The sequence below is a fragment of the Lepisma saccharinum genome, chromosome 30, assembly GCF_977018435.1.
Source record: "Lepisma saccharinum chromosome 30, izLepSacc3.1, whole genome shotgun sequence".
NCBI lineage: Eukaryota > Metazoa > Arthropoda > Insecta > Zygentoma > Lepismatidae > Lepisma > Lepisma saccharinum.
The window spans coordinates 4,946,445-4,963,815 of NC_139258.1; the positions used below are offsets into that span (position 1 = coordinate 4,946,445).

The window sequence follows — 17,371 nt, forward strand, 5'->3', positions numbered from 1 at the left end:
ATACAGGGTATTTGCGGGCTGATGATACAAACTTTCAGGCATGATGGAGAAGGACATATGTATCAACTTGAGATAAGGAATCCTGGTCCAGAAACGACTTAGTCGAAAGTTATAAGCGAAAATCGGTGGATGAAGATGTAATACTTTTATTACCTGCACAAGTTTCAGAAGCTGCTACATTCACAACAGTTGTTCAAAGTGGCGCCCCCAGCTTCGCTGCAGGTATGACAAGACAGTCTTGTGTACGAAACACCTGTAGTAGATTGAAGAAGATCTGCTGGCAAGATTCTCGCTGCCTGTGACATGGTTCGAACGACTCCGGTGTTGTTCCAACGGGTACACCAGGACTTTGTGGGACGATGATGTCATGCCTGCAGCGAATCTGGGGGACGCCACTTTGAACAACTGTTGTGATTGTAGCAGCTTGTGAAACTTGTGCAGGTAATAAAAGTATTACATCTTCATGCACCGATTTTCGCTTATAACTTTCGACTAAGTCGTTTCCAGACCTGGGTTCCTTATCTCAAATTGATACATGTGCCCTTCTCCATCATCCCTGAAAGTTTGTATAATCAGCCTGGAAACACCCTGTATAAGAAATAATAAGTTATATCAGCGTTTCATTGAAAATGCAAAACTTATGAAGTTTTATAGCGCCTAAAAAAACTATTTTGCTTGTTAGAACCTATTTTAGGTTTATGCGCTTAAATCAAGCCTTTTTTTAAGGTTTTAAATTTTTTTAAAGGTTTTACACGATTTTTGTGTAACGAAATAAGAGATGGTCCTCACAAACAAGATTGCGGAGTTTGACACGGTCGTGCCAGGTTCAACCATAGGATATTAATAGTCATAAGAATATATTTATCTCAATAGAAATTGAGAATGAGCAACATGAGACTGTATATTGGTATACGCGTGATACTTCCCAGGCCTCGAGAAAACATTTGCAGTAAATAGAAACAAAAACACAGAACTTACGTTTTAACATATGAATTCAGGATCTATTTATCTTGATTATGCAATTTAAAAAGAACCAAAGTTGTACATCATAACGAAACTCACAAAAAGAAATCACAGTAACAGCACAATCTCTCTCTCTCATGCACTTCCATTAATTTCGTAACTTCCATCCAAGATTCATATCTATCAGGCGGGATGGTGTACTTCAACAGTCTGTTCATACGTCCGGGAAGGACATGTCAAGTTTGACTGTGGATAACAAGGAAAGAAAATGTTTGCCTAACTATACGGCGAAGAGTGGATTTTAGTAGCAAATTTCCAATGGTAAGTTCTGCCATCGCCGTAAGGTTAGGCAACACACATAACGTTATGCAAGATAGTGCGGATTTCAGGATATAGGTGTCTTATTTTCATTGCGGGTGACTATACCTAAGCAACATTTTTCAAGAATTTTGAACTATTTAAGATTATTTTTTTTGACGTAGTTCAAGATTTTTCGAGCCTAACTTAAGGTTTTTAGGACTTATTTTAGTAGTTTTAGAAACTATTAGCACACTTTTCAGAACCTATAAATCCGAGGTCTAATCATCACTCATCCTCGTCTTCACGATTGGTCAAAAGCGATAGAAAAGCGACTCAACATAACAAGTATACAAAATATACGTTGTATACAATACAGTCAAGGCCTCTCCGATGGCGCAATGGTAGCGTCGTTGCCTTGTAATCAAGGGGTCCCGTGTTCGATATCCGGCGAGGCACAAATCACCGGTAATAAGAATGAGACGCCTGGATCCTGAAATAATCGCTTCCCTGTAAGGCGTTATGTTTGTTGCCTAACTTTCAGGCGAAACGTAGATTTTAATAGCAGCTCTTCAATGGCAACTTCTACTACCCTCGTAGAGATAGGCAAGGTACATTACCTAACGGCAAGGTTGTTTAAGGTCCAGGCAGGGTTGTTGAAGGTCCAGGCAGGGTTGTTGAAGGTCCAGGCAGGGTTGTTGAAGGTCCAGGAACCCTTTTTTCTCGCACAATTTAAATTCGGTCCAAGTTGCGTATTGTTTCATTTCAAAACGGAACTTTGACCCTATTAAAACTGATTCGGAAAAAAATGTTCCTGGACCGTATTTAAATTGATCAGAAAAAAGGTCCCTGGACCGAATTGAAGTACTTTACAGATAAAAAGGTTCTTTACGGTCCAGAACCCATTTACGCTTGCTGATTTTCTCTCCTGGACCGGAATTGAATTTATGTAAAACTAGCTGATTTATCCAATCTTCTATTAGACAGGAAAATAATGAATTCTAACTATAGTGCAAAATGATCTTGGAGTTGAACGGCATTGGGAGTGTCACTATTCATCTTAGCGACCCCGACAACTATGGATTCCACACTAATATCGGTCGTTTTACATGTCACGCCCTTCTCACCCTATTTTCGGAACACAGTCATATCAGCCTGAATGTTAGACAACCCGATAAACATTATCGTTGTGCGGATTGCATAGAGTCACGGATGTTTGTTTGTGCGGAATTTAATATTGGTCGTTTTCGATTATTTTTACATGTCACCCCTTCCCACTCCACCCCTAGGAGTGTCAGGGGTGTCTTACCCCAAAAATATTATTTCCAGATTGCAAGTGATACGTGTACTAAATTTGGTTGAAATTGCTCCAGGCGTTCGAGAGTTATGCCGGAACAAACATATATACACACCCACACACACACATCCATTTTTATATATATACAGGGTGTCCCACCCGTAAGGTGCCCCGGAAAAAGTGTTATAAAAATCTTAATAAAAGAGGATATGAAACCAAATTTGTACATGACATACCTTTATGGTTGAGAAATGAAGGTACATTACAAGAAGTGCTGGAAGTGACTTCCCCCCACCTGTATACACAGTTCAACACGGCGCTGCATGTTCGTGAATGTTCTTACGTAACTCGTACACGTGGTACAGTGATGAAGCGTGGTTCCACTTGGCAGGATACGTGAACTCACAAAACACACGTTTGTGGAGTAGTGACAACCAGCATGCAATCGTTCAGGAACCCCTTCATTCACAGAAGGTGGGCGTGCTCTGTGCATTATCACAGCGGCCATCATCGGACCACTTTTTTTTTACACTACTGTCAACAGTGATGTGTAGCAGGTATTGTTTCATGAATTTGTGAACCAGTTGGACGACGAGGAAGTGACACTTGGCTGGTACCAGCAAGATGGGGCAACATGCCACACGTCCGACGCGAGTATGGCTGCTGTGGAATCATTTTTCCCTGACCGAGTAATTTCGGAAGGATTATGGCCCCCAAGGCCACCGGACTTGACCCCTGGACTTTTTTCTGTGGGGTCATCTTAAAGGTAGTGTGTACAAGAACAAACCACGCACCATCGACGAGTTACGTGAGAACATCCGCCGTGAAATCCAGGCAGTCACGCCGAATACTCTGGCAGCAACATTCACGAACATGCAGCGCCGTGTTGAACTGTGTATACAGGTGGGGGAGGTCACTTCCAGCACTTCTTGTAATGTACCTTCATTTCTCAACCATAAAGGTATGTCATGTACAAATGTGGTTTCATATCCTCTTTTATTAAGATTTTTATAACACTTTTTTTCCGGGGCCCCTTACGAGTGGGACACCCTGTAGATTCCTTGGCGTTTAACAACCCTGCCTAATGGCGTGCAGGGAAGCAAGTATTACAGGATATAGGGGTCCCAATTTTATTGCCGGCGAGTGTACATAACCTAGTGCTTCGGATCCCACTAAACTGTAGGTCCAGACCCGGGTAGCATTTCTGTGCATAAAGTGGACTTAAATCGAAATTCAAACGAACAGTCAATACGTCAATCACCGAAAAGCTTCAAGCTATCACGTTGTGTGTTACCTGGAAGTATGGTTATGTAAATACATAGAATGATGTTTGTGGAATTTTATAAAAATCCGAATAGCTCACGGGTACAGCACTTGCTTCCCATTGCCAATATTCAGGACCACGTGATCTGTTGCCTTTGCTTCCAACACAATGACGTAGCTATTCGTCACGTGACACAAGGAAACCGGGATGACAACATGTAAGTCACGACTTGAAAACAAAAATGACGATGAAACTTCTGGAGATGTTGACTCGCTGGGAGAAAGTGTTTTTCATTCATTCTCGTCACGTGTTTGTATTCTGAGTAAGGAAAAAGTTCAAGACTAGGAATTGGGGAGGGGGGGCCATTGAGAGAAATCTTTCTTACTTTTATTATAACGAAATTGATATATACAACCCAAAGAGTGATTTGGGAGACCCGGTTTCGATTTCCGGTATGGATGATTTCAACAGGGAATCCTTCCAGTAATGTCCTTAGCCTCTGGAGTTCACCCAGCCTCATATAAAGTGTTACCCAGGAGCAACCTTGGTAGTAGTGTAGTGTTGATCATACCATCACCACATATAGCAGAGATTGTGAAAGTATGGGTGTGTGTGTGTGTGCTAGCTTTACTTCTCTGTGTGTGTCAATTTCAAGTTTCCGAAGAAGGACTTAAATTCCTACAAAATGCATTTCTGCCTAATATACGAATGCTATTTTATGTTGCTTTGATTAAGTCACAGTGAATCAATTAAAGAAAATATTGCAAGTGTCAAGATTCTAAGGAGCGATGACCAGGGTGCGAAATCCTGGCGGGACAGGGGATTTACCCCCACCAACAACCATGGCTTTAAAGAACCCCCCCCCACCAGAAATTTCCGGGGACGAGAGTTATTGTTATAACAACAAAAGGTGAGCAATTATTTTTGATTTCAAATATACTTTACTAAGGATAATATTGAAAAACACATGTTTCTGAGCGTTGCATAGTTTTCCTCTCTCTCAGTCAAGAGACCATATACAGATCTACGCCAACAAAAATAAATGCATAAAGCATAATAAAAGTAAAATATCCATGCAAGGCAAATATAACTATGAAATGTAATTGATTTATATTAATAGAAAGCAAAAACTTAAATATTCGAACTATTTTGTAATTTGATTGATTGAATTGCTTTATTTTACTTGCCACTTTTGGCTAATTTGCGGAGATGCATCCATGCCCTGGCCGGGATTCGAACCCGGGACCCCTGGCGTCGTAGCGCGATGTGCTAACCACTCCACCACGGGGCCCGGCTATTTTGTAATTTATTGACATCCTTAACCAGTTAGTGAGGGAATTAGTTTCCTACTTTATATTTATCTGAGATGTACGTATATACTTAATAATAATAATATATTTGTAAATATTAATTTACTTTTGTTTTTATAAATATGTATTTATTTGTATTTCAATGATTTCGCACCCTAGTGATGACGCAACATGTATAATAACATGTCTGTAATGTTTGTTATTAAAAGAATAATCATAAATAAGAGTCTACTGTAAAATTGCATTTTTTCCTCCTCCACATGAAACTTCATCTTATCATTTCGAAGTTTAGTTGTAAATATTTCGCAGAAGTTTAAAACTTAATATTTTTGAGATAATTATATTACGTATTCCACATTCATTGTTTCGGTAGTGTTGCTCACGAGACAAAGGGACAAACGAATATTTTCGAGACGAGACAGATCACCACGAGTCACGAGACACCACTGTTGCCAGACTTGTACAGTCACTGACACTTCTGGGTTGTAATGATTCCATCGAAACTTAATGGGAGTGTTACAACCCAGAACTGTCCGTGACTGTACCTCAGGTCTGTAAGGTCCTTTCGGTGCTCTGACTGGCAACTTAAGTTATCTCGGGTTCGAATCCCGGCCTGGACGCTGTTCTTTGTGAGTCCATCAATTTCTTCACATATCCACTCTTCCTTACTTTCGCGATTGACACGTCCTTTCCCATTGCACTAATATTTATTGTTATTAATTATCTTTTCTCTTGTACAAATGTTTTTGTTCTTTAATCTTAATTTCTGTAATTTACCTATCACTGATAATGTCAAGATAGTGACTAACCTGCATATACTTATCTTGTAAGGGCTGTTACCATGGCAATTACGAGTGTGTTTTGTCTTGACTTTGAAGTTCGGGCTTGGTTTTTGAATAGAGTGATCAAGTTGAATTATAAGAAGTTTAATTTCTTTGAGTGACATGGATTATATGTTAGAAATATAAGTATTTAGTTTGCAAAGAAGTAAAATATACTTCCTTTTTCTCAGTGCAAACTTAACTTCGATTTTTATTTAACGAACTAACAGAGAGAGAGAGGCATCACGCGAATGCTGTCGAGTCTTTCATGTGAACTTATTATTTGCTCTTTTAGTTAAATCATGTTCTTTTGACTAAATAACGTGTCAAGATTTGCAGAAAAGCGATGTAAAATAAACGAAATCAGTACACAACAATGACTGACATTAGCACGTTAACGTTACACAATATTTACGCAATAGCAGGAAGGAAAAATAATTTAATCGCAGAATTTGAACAAGGAGAGAGAGTGCAAGTGGAAGTATATTGAACCTTGCATCACACCCAAGCTCCGCGTAGCAAATGCGTTTCCGTCCGATATGCGACACAATTTTCACAGGGCCGTTGCTTCAATCGCTCGCATTTCGTAAGCCACATAGCTACGTCTGGAAGCAGCCCGCTTCCATTAGGAATTGTAAAAGGGGAAGGGGGAGGCGATAAATTATTCTCCAGTGTGAGAGAACGCCGCCGAAATCCGCGGGGGAAAGTGACGTAACGTTGTGCAACTGTTATTCCCATGAGCCTCGTACGGGATGTGGGAATTATCAAGGTATTGTACCGTGGTGTGAATTAACATGTAAAAATATGAGATTAAGATTGCACGCTTTCTTGCGCAACGCGTGTGGTGCGTGCTGGAGGAGATATTTTCAGTCGAAAACAATGTTCCGAAAGGTTACTTTTCAAAAGTACCGAGTTAAACAGGGGTGCTCGCATGGGGGGGGGGGGGGGCAGAGTGCGTTTTCACATCTTACTTTCAAGTCATAGAAACTTATTGATTGTTTGATTTGGTTTATTTATTTCGCTAATCGCGAAGATGAGGATGAAATTGATGACGGGACACTGACAAATAACACCCATGCCGCGATTCAAACCTGGGACCTCTGGCGTCGTAGCACGCTGTACAAACCACTAACGAAGGTCGGCTCATGGATACAGTAAAACCTCGTTAATGCGGACTAATGGGGGATAAGTTGACAGGTTTAACGAAAGCCCGGATTAACTGAAATAACCTAAAAGAACAGTAGAAAGTGCATTAAAACTACATTTAAAGGAACAAAGCACGTTTATTATGGTGTATTTAAAGGGCATAGGCCTAAATACACTATAGAGTGCAGTACAAAGTCTGCGGAAACAGAATTTCATCAGTGGTTGACTGCCTTTTCTTTGGGAAGTTCTCTTGTTGACTTCTAGCCACATTTAAATCTTTGCATTCTGCTTTTGTTTTCCCTTTTGCCTGTCCGGATTAAGCGAAGTCCGGATTAACGAGGTATTACTGTACTTATATTTCACCGATTAAAATGGGACCTACGCTGCTGTAAGGCGAAGGGCTGAAGATTGAACAGTGTGGAGGTTGCAAGGAAAGACCTACCCCTGTGCAGAAGACAATTATTGAATGAATTATTATTATTATTTATTGAGTTTCAGTTCTAAGTCCACTTTTATGCACAAATAGGCTGTAACGACCGCCATGTTAGGCAGATTTCAGTTGTATATTGTCATTTATCTTATTCGTATGCTTTCAAGTTAAGAACTTGGATTAAATTATTTATACTTAGTTGTTTTCATAATTCATGTATATATTTACGTTTTGTCTTGTTATAATATTATTCGCGTATTTTTGCAACATTCATTCAGAATTTATAAGCTAATAATTATCCCTAATAATATATGCAACGTTTTCATTGTTTTTCATATCCAAAATGGCCAGGATTATTACTATCTTTCAAGCAAATTTTGTTGTTTAAGCACAAGTTAAATACATATCTTCTTAATATCGATTTTTGTTCAACAATGTACAAGATTGAAGTAATTTGTCTTCCTTATAAACTAAATCTTTATTTAATATTTTATGTGCAAGGGCAAATATGAATTATTTGATAAAATCAGTTTAGTTATTTCTATATAGTTTAATGTTTTAATATTATAGCAAAGTATTTCTTCCTCGTTTTCAATAAAATATCGTTTTCCTATTGGCTGTTTATGTTAGGAGTGGGGAAACCACGCTACGTGGTTTTGGCGATGTAAAAACTTCCACGTTGCCATTTTTAATTGTTGCCAACCTGAACTTTAGCTTACTATCGCTAATTAACATTGATGTGTTATATAAATTATCAGTTATTCTTATGTTATTTTATGTTATGAGTTTGTATTGTAAGTTAGAACAATCTGTTATGCTGCGCCTCGCGCTTGAGGTAGCAGTTGAGGTCTTGCAATTAACTGTGAAGGCGGTGCGCGGACTCTCGTGTTAAATAAGTTGCTTATCACTGCCTACGAGCGTGCATGACCGAACAAAATATAATTTTTAACTTGTGCGAATCAGTATGTACGCGAGCGATTCATGATTCAAGATTTTGGATATTTTAACTATAAAGTATTTGGAATTTTATTTTCTGTCACGTGTCGCAATTCGGTGGTTTCCTTCCTGGAGGAAGGGCGGATCGTCTTAATCCCGATCCCTGGGTGAGAACTGGTGCTCCCAACTGACCAGCCGGAGCAAGGAGCGGTGTGTTGCCAATTCGGATCTCCATACCCTGGAGTTACTTACGAGTGGTGGCACGTTGCAAGGCTTATTGGGACTGGACCTACAGTTTATAGTGCGAACCACTATAGGTCCCACCAGGTATCAAACCCGACACCCCTTGATTCCCGATCTCTGTAATTTTGGAGGTGATGTGATCAGCACCACGCTCCGGCCGCCTTAACTCCCCCCCCCCCCTCTCCGTGTTGTCCCGAGGTACCCATTGATTCAATTCTGAGTGAGTCCCGGAGCCGCTTTACGCGGGGACAAGGCGGGAAAATTCCAACAGATCACCCACCCTGGGAATCGAACTCGATACCGACTAGTGGCATTCTAATGACTAAGTAATAATTAGGAATCAAATTTGTTTATTTTTGTTAGTTGATAATGGTTATTGATTTATAATAATAATCAAAACAGTGATAATAATAATAATAATTTTTTATTCGTTTTAACTATGGGCTTTCCCAGTAAACCTCCCACGATTTTCGAAAGGGAAGGGGGCCGTACATATACTTTTTTTTTTTACTGGTCGACCCTCATTTTGCCATCCTCCCCTGCCTTTGACATACTTTTTTTTTAGGAAACTGGATCAAAAGAGGGGTTATAACTAGGGATGGCCAGATCCGGATCCTGGCGGATCTGGATCCGGTTGGTTCCGGATCTTAAGATTTTTCGGGTCCGGATCCGTTTGGCCATCCCACATGAGCGCTTCTTTGAAAAGTAAGAATGTGTTTATAACATATTGTTAACTGCTAATATTCATATACTATATATAATATACCTATATAGCGTGTGTGCGCGCGATTTGTAATTAATACACTTACATAAGTCTTACACTTTGTAATTATATAACACTGCATATATTTTAAAAATTAAAATAAAACATTATAACTGTAACTGTAGAACAATTGTATAATTTTTATCTTGTTAAATGTGTTAAAGGTTTTATCCTGGAATGGAATGTCTCACATTTATGTGTGTTTCCATTTCCAATACATTCGAATGAATACATATTCGTTTCAATGGCATTTACAAAATCACCTCTGACATTTTATGTTAAACAAGTAAGATTATTTTTGTACACGAGTGTGTTAGCCGATGCGTAGCAAAGTATTTTAGGAACAACACTTGAAAAAAATCTTGTAGGACTAACTAATGAAACATTTCTTTGTAATCGAATATCATAATACCTTTTAAGGTGTGGTAATATTACAATGCGATTGAGATACGAAACTCTCGGATCCCGATCTGGAACTTTCGGATCCGTTTGGCCATCCCTAGTTATAAACCCCACCAACCCCACTTGGGCACGCCACTGTTCCTTCTTTCCGCGCATGGAGAAGCAGAAGAAAGTGAAAGCGAAATTTCCGCTGCAGCTCGAAAACATAAGACAATCGTTCTGTTGCTCAATTCATCCCGGCGCTGGATCAGGAAGCGAGGTCCTTTGGCGTGGAAACCGAGTCACTGGAGCAACAAGAAACGTCGGACGCCAGGAAATCCTGCCTATCGGGCATCCATTCAATTGACCTACGAAAGAAGGAAGCCATAAAAAGTGCAAGAAAAAGATAGCACGAAACTGACAATGTGTCTGTCGAAAACTGCATGTTTTGCAGGCCAGAGAACAATGCGACTGACCATGCGGTGAACGCTGCATACAATGCATGTGACAGAATGCAGTTCTTTCGGGTTGGGACGAGGAGTGAAGTTTCGCCAACGGATTCTTGCCCAAGTACACAATTTCCCTTTTCTTCTTACTTGTACACTCCTGTTCCAAGGACGTATTTAGGGGTGTTCAAGGGTCCAAGACTTACTAAGTAATTACAATTATATAATGAAAATGTACTTGTTATTTAATCGAGGTTTAATTATTTCCGCCAAATTCATTGTAAGGCAACGATTATATTACGATCATGATATGATATGATTTATTTAATTCCTGTGACCATGGTTGTTTTCCACACATGGTATGGAACATGTCAGTACATTACAATTAATAATTATTTTCAAATAGGTACAAGTATGAAGATATTATACATAACATTTAAAAAAAACATTGGTTACATTATAATTGATTCTCCTTGTTCTTGCTAGTGTTAGTTGCAAGGTTTACATTAATTTACATACACATAATGACAGTACCAAAGATTTATGCAAGATTTATTACTACTTATAACTTAACATTCATAAAATATTACCAGAAACATTACTTTTCGTCAACTGGATGTAACATCCTTTTTCAATATTTAATAAGTATTTAACTTTTTATTTATTTGATATTAATTTCCTTGCCAGGGCAGTTTTTTTTCTTTTTACAAAATTTGCCGACCTTAACTACACGTAAGCTAGATAATGAATACGTGTTGTAATTAATATCATTATTGTTATATCGTCCTTTTTACCTATTCATGTAATGAAAATACAATATTAATTAATTTGAATATTTTCATTAGTAATATTTTAATTAATTTAATATAATTATAGTTATTCTAGTGTAAACATTATTATTATTATTATTATTTTGAGACACTAAGTTCGGCCCCTCAAAACATATTTCTGTCTCCTCGATGGCGCAGTGGTAGCGTCCTCACCTTGTAATGAAGGGGTCCCGGGTTCGATACGCGGTGGAGGCACATACTGGTTCGGATCCCACTTTAAACTGTAGGTCCAATCCCTATTAGCCTTACTGTGCATAAAGTGGACATAAAACACCAAATCAGAGATTACGTACGTGCCTGCCCTGTTCAGAAGTGGCACATTCTTCAACTGTTCAACTCTATAATGTTTGCCATTTTATGTGAACAGGAGTGTACATTTAATTTTTCAAGGTGGGTGTTCGTGGGTGTTATAACCCCCCCCCCTTTTTGCCTAGTATTCCTTAAAAAGAAAAAAACTTCAAAGGGAGGGACAGATAGCAAAATTAGGGCTGAATACAAAAAAGTATATGCCCCCCTTCCTTTCGAAAATCCTACTGGATTGCCTTTTAAAAGAGAGTATTGTTATTTCCTCCCCAAAGGGGTGCAATCCACCCCCTACCGTCCTCCCAGCAACATGGGCGGAGTTTGAGCTTTTGCTTTGGGGGGCAGAATCTGGGAGAAGCATATGATGTACCTGAGGGTTATTGAATATCCCCTAGTTTATAAGGGGTTCGGAGGCCTTCCCCCGGAAATTTAAAAAACAACAACTTAAAAGCACTTGAGTTTTAGGTTTTTTAGATTTGAAAATGTAAAATTTTCTCCCTTAAGTAAACAAATATTAATTAGTATATTGGTTGTCAGTTTTAAAAGAAGCAAAACAGTACGATTATTGCATTTCATTATTTTTTTATTGATACAATACTCGTATTACTTTTAAAAAGTTACGGTACAATAGTAAGCTTCAGAAATTTTAGAAAAATTAAATTGAAAAGTTCTTTTGATGCCTCAGCAGTAACTGTTGACTCAACACAAAGTCATTTTACGTTTTTCTTTCTTCAAACTGTACACATCAATCAAATCGTCTAAGACCCGCTATTGCGGCACAATTACCGCACATGCCATCATGCCAAACGTCAAGATTTGCGGTATGGCTTCATAACAACAATGTAGTAACTGAACTTAATCATGTGTTATTTTTTTAGTCTTCTTTAAGGGGGGCTGGCCCCTCCAGAACTTCGCCTATGCCCAGCAAACATGAAATCGATAAATGTTTTTTTGACCAAATATGCATTTTGTGTGGTAATTATAAATAAATACAAATACTTTAAGGTACTGAGTTATGACTGGTTTAATAACACGTGGTTTTATAGAACCAGGCCCGTCAGGACAAGACAGACTTCTATAAAATCGAGGCAATCTTTTCGAGACTTTGGTGATATTTTAAAAAAAAATCTCAACCAAATTTACTTTCATGTAGCAACTTCTTCGGACATACCATACCAATGTCTGTCCGATTACTTATAGATAAGTTATATACAACAACTTCTTATATCAACCATGGACGCCCGCAGGATTTTTCTCAAGGAGGGGCAAGCAAGGTAATTTTTCCAAGGGGGGCAAGGGGGACATATTTTCCTCCAAAATAGTGATGCCCCCTCACAAAACACTATTTCAGTCTGAAATTATCATGTTTCTTCAACGAATTTATAATAATTTAACATAAATTACTGTAATTGAAATTAAATTATGTGTGAAATATATAATTTTTAGGTACACATTCATTTTCCAAGGGGGCTGTGACTCCCCCTTGCCCCCCCTTCCGGACGCCCATGATAACTCTCTGCTGACCATTCCCTCCTCAGTGTGGTAGTTAAGAAATTTCCAGTGGGGGGAAATTCTACTGACTGTCTAGGGACAGCATGAGATAATGACTTTATGCCATATAACATTTCCCCCATGGATAAAATTTAGCAAGCAGAGGGGGGACACAAGTACACAGAGGGAGGGAAATCTCCCAACCCCCCTACAAATACCACCCTGCTCCTCCCACAAGACAACGTTTTATGGAAATTCCTTAACGGTCACTGCTACCAGAGCGTGGAACGACGACCTCCCTAACGACATAGGAAACTCTTCTTCCCTCGGCCAATTCAAATCAAAAATAAGAAATCATCTTCTGAAGACAAGTCACCAGTAGTGAAAACAGGGAAATAAAATTAAACCTTCGTGTAAACTTGTAGGGCCAACACCCACTGACTTTTTCTGTAATTTGAGTATGTTTGTTTTACGTGTATTTTTTTTTACTTTTCTTAGTGTATATGTATTTAAAATCAATTTATAAAATGTAAAATAGATATGGTTGAGCCTTTTGCCTTAACTAGGTTAACATATTTGTTTGGGTCCAACCCAGGACATATTCGCTATCAACTCGTTACTGCTGAATTTCATTTAAAGCCTTAACATTTTATTGGAACATTAAACTATAAATTGTACAAGAAAAAATATTAACATTATTTTCTAAAATCAACCAATTAATTTTCAAATGTTTAATTACGTTCATCAAATAGGTCATCAATATTTACAGCATCTTTTACAATTGCATTAATAACTTGTGCACTCTTGTAAATCAGAAAAGGTATAATCGATCCTTATAATCGATCGATCCTTGGCGGTCATAAAATTTGGTCGTGAATATTCTATACCGGTAGCTATTTTCATGTTCAGATTCTCAAAGCCCCGGACATTTTGCAATCCCGGATAGCACTAAAAGACCAGGACTGTCCGGGGTAATCCCGGACATATGGTAAGCCTAGCTTTAACTCGCCATCCAAAACAAGGAATAAATAAATACTGGCTGAAAATACAAATTGCTGTGGTTTTTTCCTCGCCTTTTTGTACTTTATATCCTAGAATTTGCACTGCTTTGTTTATTTAACATATTACTTTCTTTTCTGCCCACAGGGTGGCTACAAACTACAGCTGCTGGACAGTTTGCAGAGGCCGGTTCTGGACCTCACACCTGTGACTGCTGATTCGGAGTTTGTGAAGAATGACGTCACGTATGTTTTATCATCTAAATATCTAAAGTAGTCGATTTTATAATTAGCTAACTAACGTCATATGGCAAAAGGCGTTCACAATTACTTAATGAACTCCAGAATTTTGGTATTTGGTTGTAAAACAATATGAAGTGAGAATCAATCAGCCAAACACACAGACATGTTCGTAACTTGGGACCTAACCTTGGAGGGAGGAAGGGGCAGAATCGAACTTAGAACTTAACTTTGGGGGAGGGGGCTGTTAGAATCGAAGTTGGTTAACTTAAGGGGTTAGAATCGAACTTGGGACCCAACTTGCGGAGGAGGGACAGAATCGAACTTGGGGTGTACAATCGAACTTAGAGCTTAACTTGGTGGTGGTGGTGGTGGTGGTGTAGGGGGGGGGTTAAAATCGAAGTTGGTTAAGTAAGGGGGTAGAATCGAAGTTGGGCGTAACTTTTGGGGGGCAGAATCGATTTTGGAGCTTAACTTCGGCTGTGTCCAAAAGGTACAAAGTACATACTTGAAGTACAGTCTTGACGGAAGTGACGTCACCTAGTGCAGTTCGAAAGCGCCAAGCAAACGAGTGTACAAGACCAGAGCACGCAGCACGCGAGCAGTGCACACTTGCGTTCTATGCTTGCTTTTCATTTGTTAAAAAAATGGACGTCGGAAGTCAATCAGCTGGTAGTTGTAGTTCTTCCATTGTGTGGAAATGTAAGTAAACAAGTTTTTAAAATACTATGTAATTTTATTTATTGGTTTTATTCATATATGCGTAGTTTCTTTCTTCTATAGTGAGATGTGTTTAAAAGTGAGAAAACAATTTCTTTTTCCGCGATCGTAAACCATGTTGCGGAATGTGTGAAAATTAATTTGAAAGAGCAAATTTCTTTCATATTTCTATAATTAATAACGCGCTGTGTTATATAAACTGCACGCCGAGTCATGTGTGTGTTGTTCACGGAAAACAAGAGTGGCACATACAGTCGATGTTTGATAATTTTAGTTTCGAAGCAACTTTTGTTGCATTCCTCACTTGTGCTGGCGCTGCAGTCGAAGTGCAGTTCGAAAGCTTTCCGCTTCCAGGCTTCAAGACCGCACTGCGAGTATGCTCTCGAAGTATGCTCGCTTCAAGTATGGTCTTGCAGCTTTCGGACACAGCCTTCGTGTTGGGAGCAGAAACGAAAAGTTCTCAATTCCATAAAAAATAGTTCAGTACAATTTGTTAAATAACTGTTACGTGTGCGAAATCACAATAATTAGCTACTCTTGAATACTTGTTTCTTCAGGTCTCGAAAGGTTAAGCAAAGGAGTCCGTGTCGCTTGCGCCGAGTCATTAGCGCTGAGGGTTCTTTCCGCCGCGACATATGTCAAGACCTTCATTGGTGGGTTTTCCCACAATCCGGAGTGTCATTACCGCCGCGCGCACCTGTGTTTATGACGTTTATCTTCGATCGAAAAGGAAGGTGATTGGTAAATGAATGTACGATGAAAGTATATATAGCTAAGGGATCTACATTGGGAAATTAGTTAGCGGGGTCGCACAAGTTTGCTGGTTGTCCAGAGAAGGATACGGACTCGCCACCCAAATGTGCTAATTGTAGCATGCAACATTATGCCAGTTATAGGGGTTGTGCCCTATTTAAACGGATCAAGGAAGAGGCTCGGACCCAATTTCACCAACAACGCCCAGTCACACCGCGGCCCATTCGACAAGACGTTCCCGTCAAGACACCCGCCCGGGAATACCGTCCACGCTGTACTTCTAGACCGGCCAATCAGAAGCCAGCACCACGCAAGGGAGCCCAACTTCCTCCTGCAGCGAGACAGACTACCAGCCAAGCTGAGAATTCGACACCGAATCCCCAGGTGGACCACGCATCTTTCCTGGAATTACTCCGGTTATTGGCGCAGCCTGATGTCATCCCTGGACTGCTACAGCTCGTACAGGGACTCCAAACCATCCGGGCCGCACCGGACCGCTCGACTCGGCGTAGGGAACTTACCCGCCTCGTCGCCGCCCTGGTACCCTAGGGTACCATGTGTTGTCTTGTGCTCGTCTGAATTTAATGTTATAACTGTTTCCTGACCCTGTACACTCCCAACGAGTCAGCCTTGCCACAGTTGCGGGAGGGCTGGGGGGGGGGGTGCCATTGCTGTAAAAAATGGTTCCCCCTTTCTTACGACTTCGCCATTTTAGTGCGGGGGGAAAGGGGTAACCAGAATGTATCTTTCCATTGTATTTGTGTACCGAAATTCAATTTATGCAGTATGCACCATGTGCCCATAAACACACGTGCGCGCGGCGGTGATGACACTCTGGATTGTGGAAAACCAGCCGTGGAAGGTCTTGACATATGTCACGGCGGAAATGAACCGATAAGAAGCCTCGGCACAAATGACTCGGCGCAAACGACACGACACCAAGCAAAGTACCCATAACTTGTACATTTTAATAAACCTAATTTTTTGGGAGGGGGCGGCAAATATCCCCCTTCCTTGGCCCCGCCAAGTTACGCCTATGAATACAGATAACAACTACCCATACATTGTGTAAGATTTCTTAAAAAAAAAATAAGTTTGAATTCAGAAGTCAAAGAAAGATACAATCTCCTTCTAGACTAGATGTATAAACATTCTTTTTGAATGTTGTTGTAAGTCCACTTTATACACATGTGGGCTAATGTGGACTGGACCTACAGTTTAAAGTGCAGACGTGCACTGTACAAAGTGCCACCGCTGGGTTTCGAACACTGGACCCATTGATTACATGGCCATTACCACTATGCCGTCGGGAAGGCCATAAACTTGCTTTTAATTATTGTTGTAATGAAGATTGTGATAAACATTATACCGGGTGTCCGAATTGAAACGCCCAAATTTCAAATACTTATATTAAACATAATATACAGGCAAGAACAGTGTGGTGGGTGGTATATGGTAGCTTAGCTGTAGAAATTTTAAATAGGTAATGAACAGTAAGGATTCGTTTATTTTGTATCGTTCCAGGTGGTGAAAAGTGAAAGTGACAACCAATGCTCAAAAAGCGCAAACTGTGTGGTGATACGCAGAATTGGGATCCATTATTGCAAGAAATCCGTTCGTATACAAAATTTGGGAGAGCAATCTCACGTGACGCCGTACGAACGGATTTCTTGGCACTTCGTGCAAATGCATCTGCAATGCGCTGAACGTTTTCCTCTCATGTTGGTGATCGGTCACCA

The 17,371-nt window shown here is 39.8% G+C and overlaps 1 protein-coding gene across 3 annotated transcripts in view; it reads left to right on the forward strand.

The window, feature by feature from the left end:
- nahoda (DOMON-like domain-containing protein nahoda) overlaps positions 1 to 17,371 on the forward strand; it is a 309,215-nt gene that overhangs the window by 220,896 nt on the left and 70,948 nt on the right. For all 3 annotated transcript variants that reach the window (XM_083115355.1, XM_083115356.1, XM_083115357.1), the window contains exon 4: positions 14,068 to 14,165. In XM_083115355.1, coding sequence (XP_082971481.1) covers positions 14,068 to 14,165 — 98 coding nt within the window. The remainder of the gene's footprint in view (positions 1 to 14,067; positions 14,166 to 17,371) is intronic.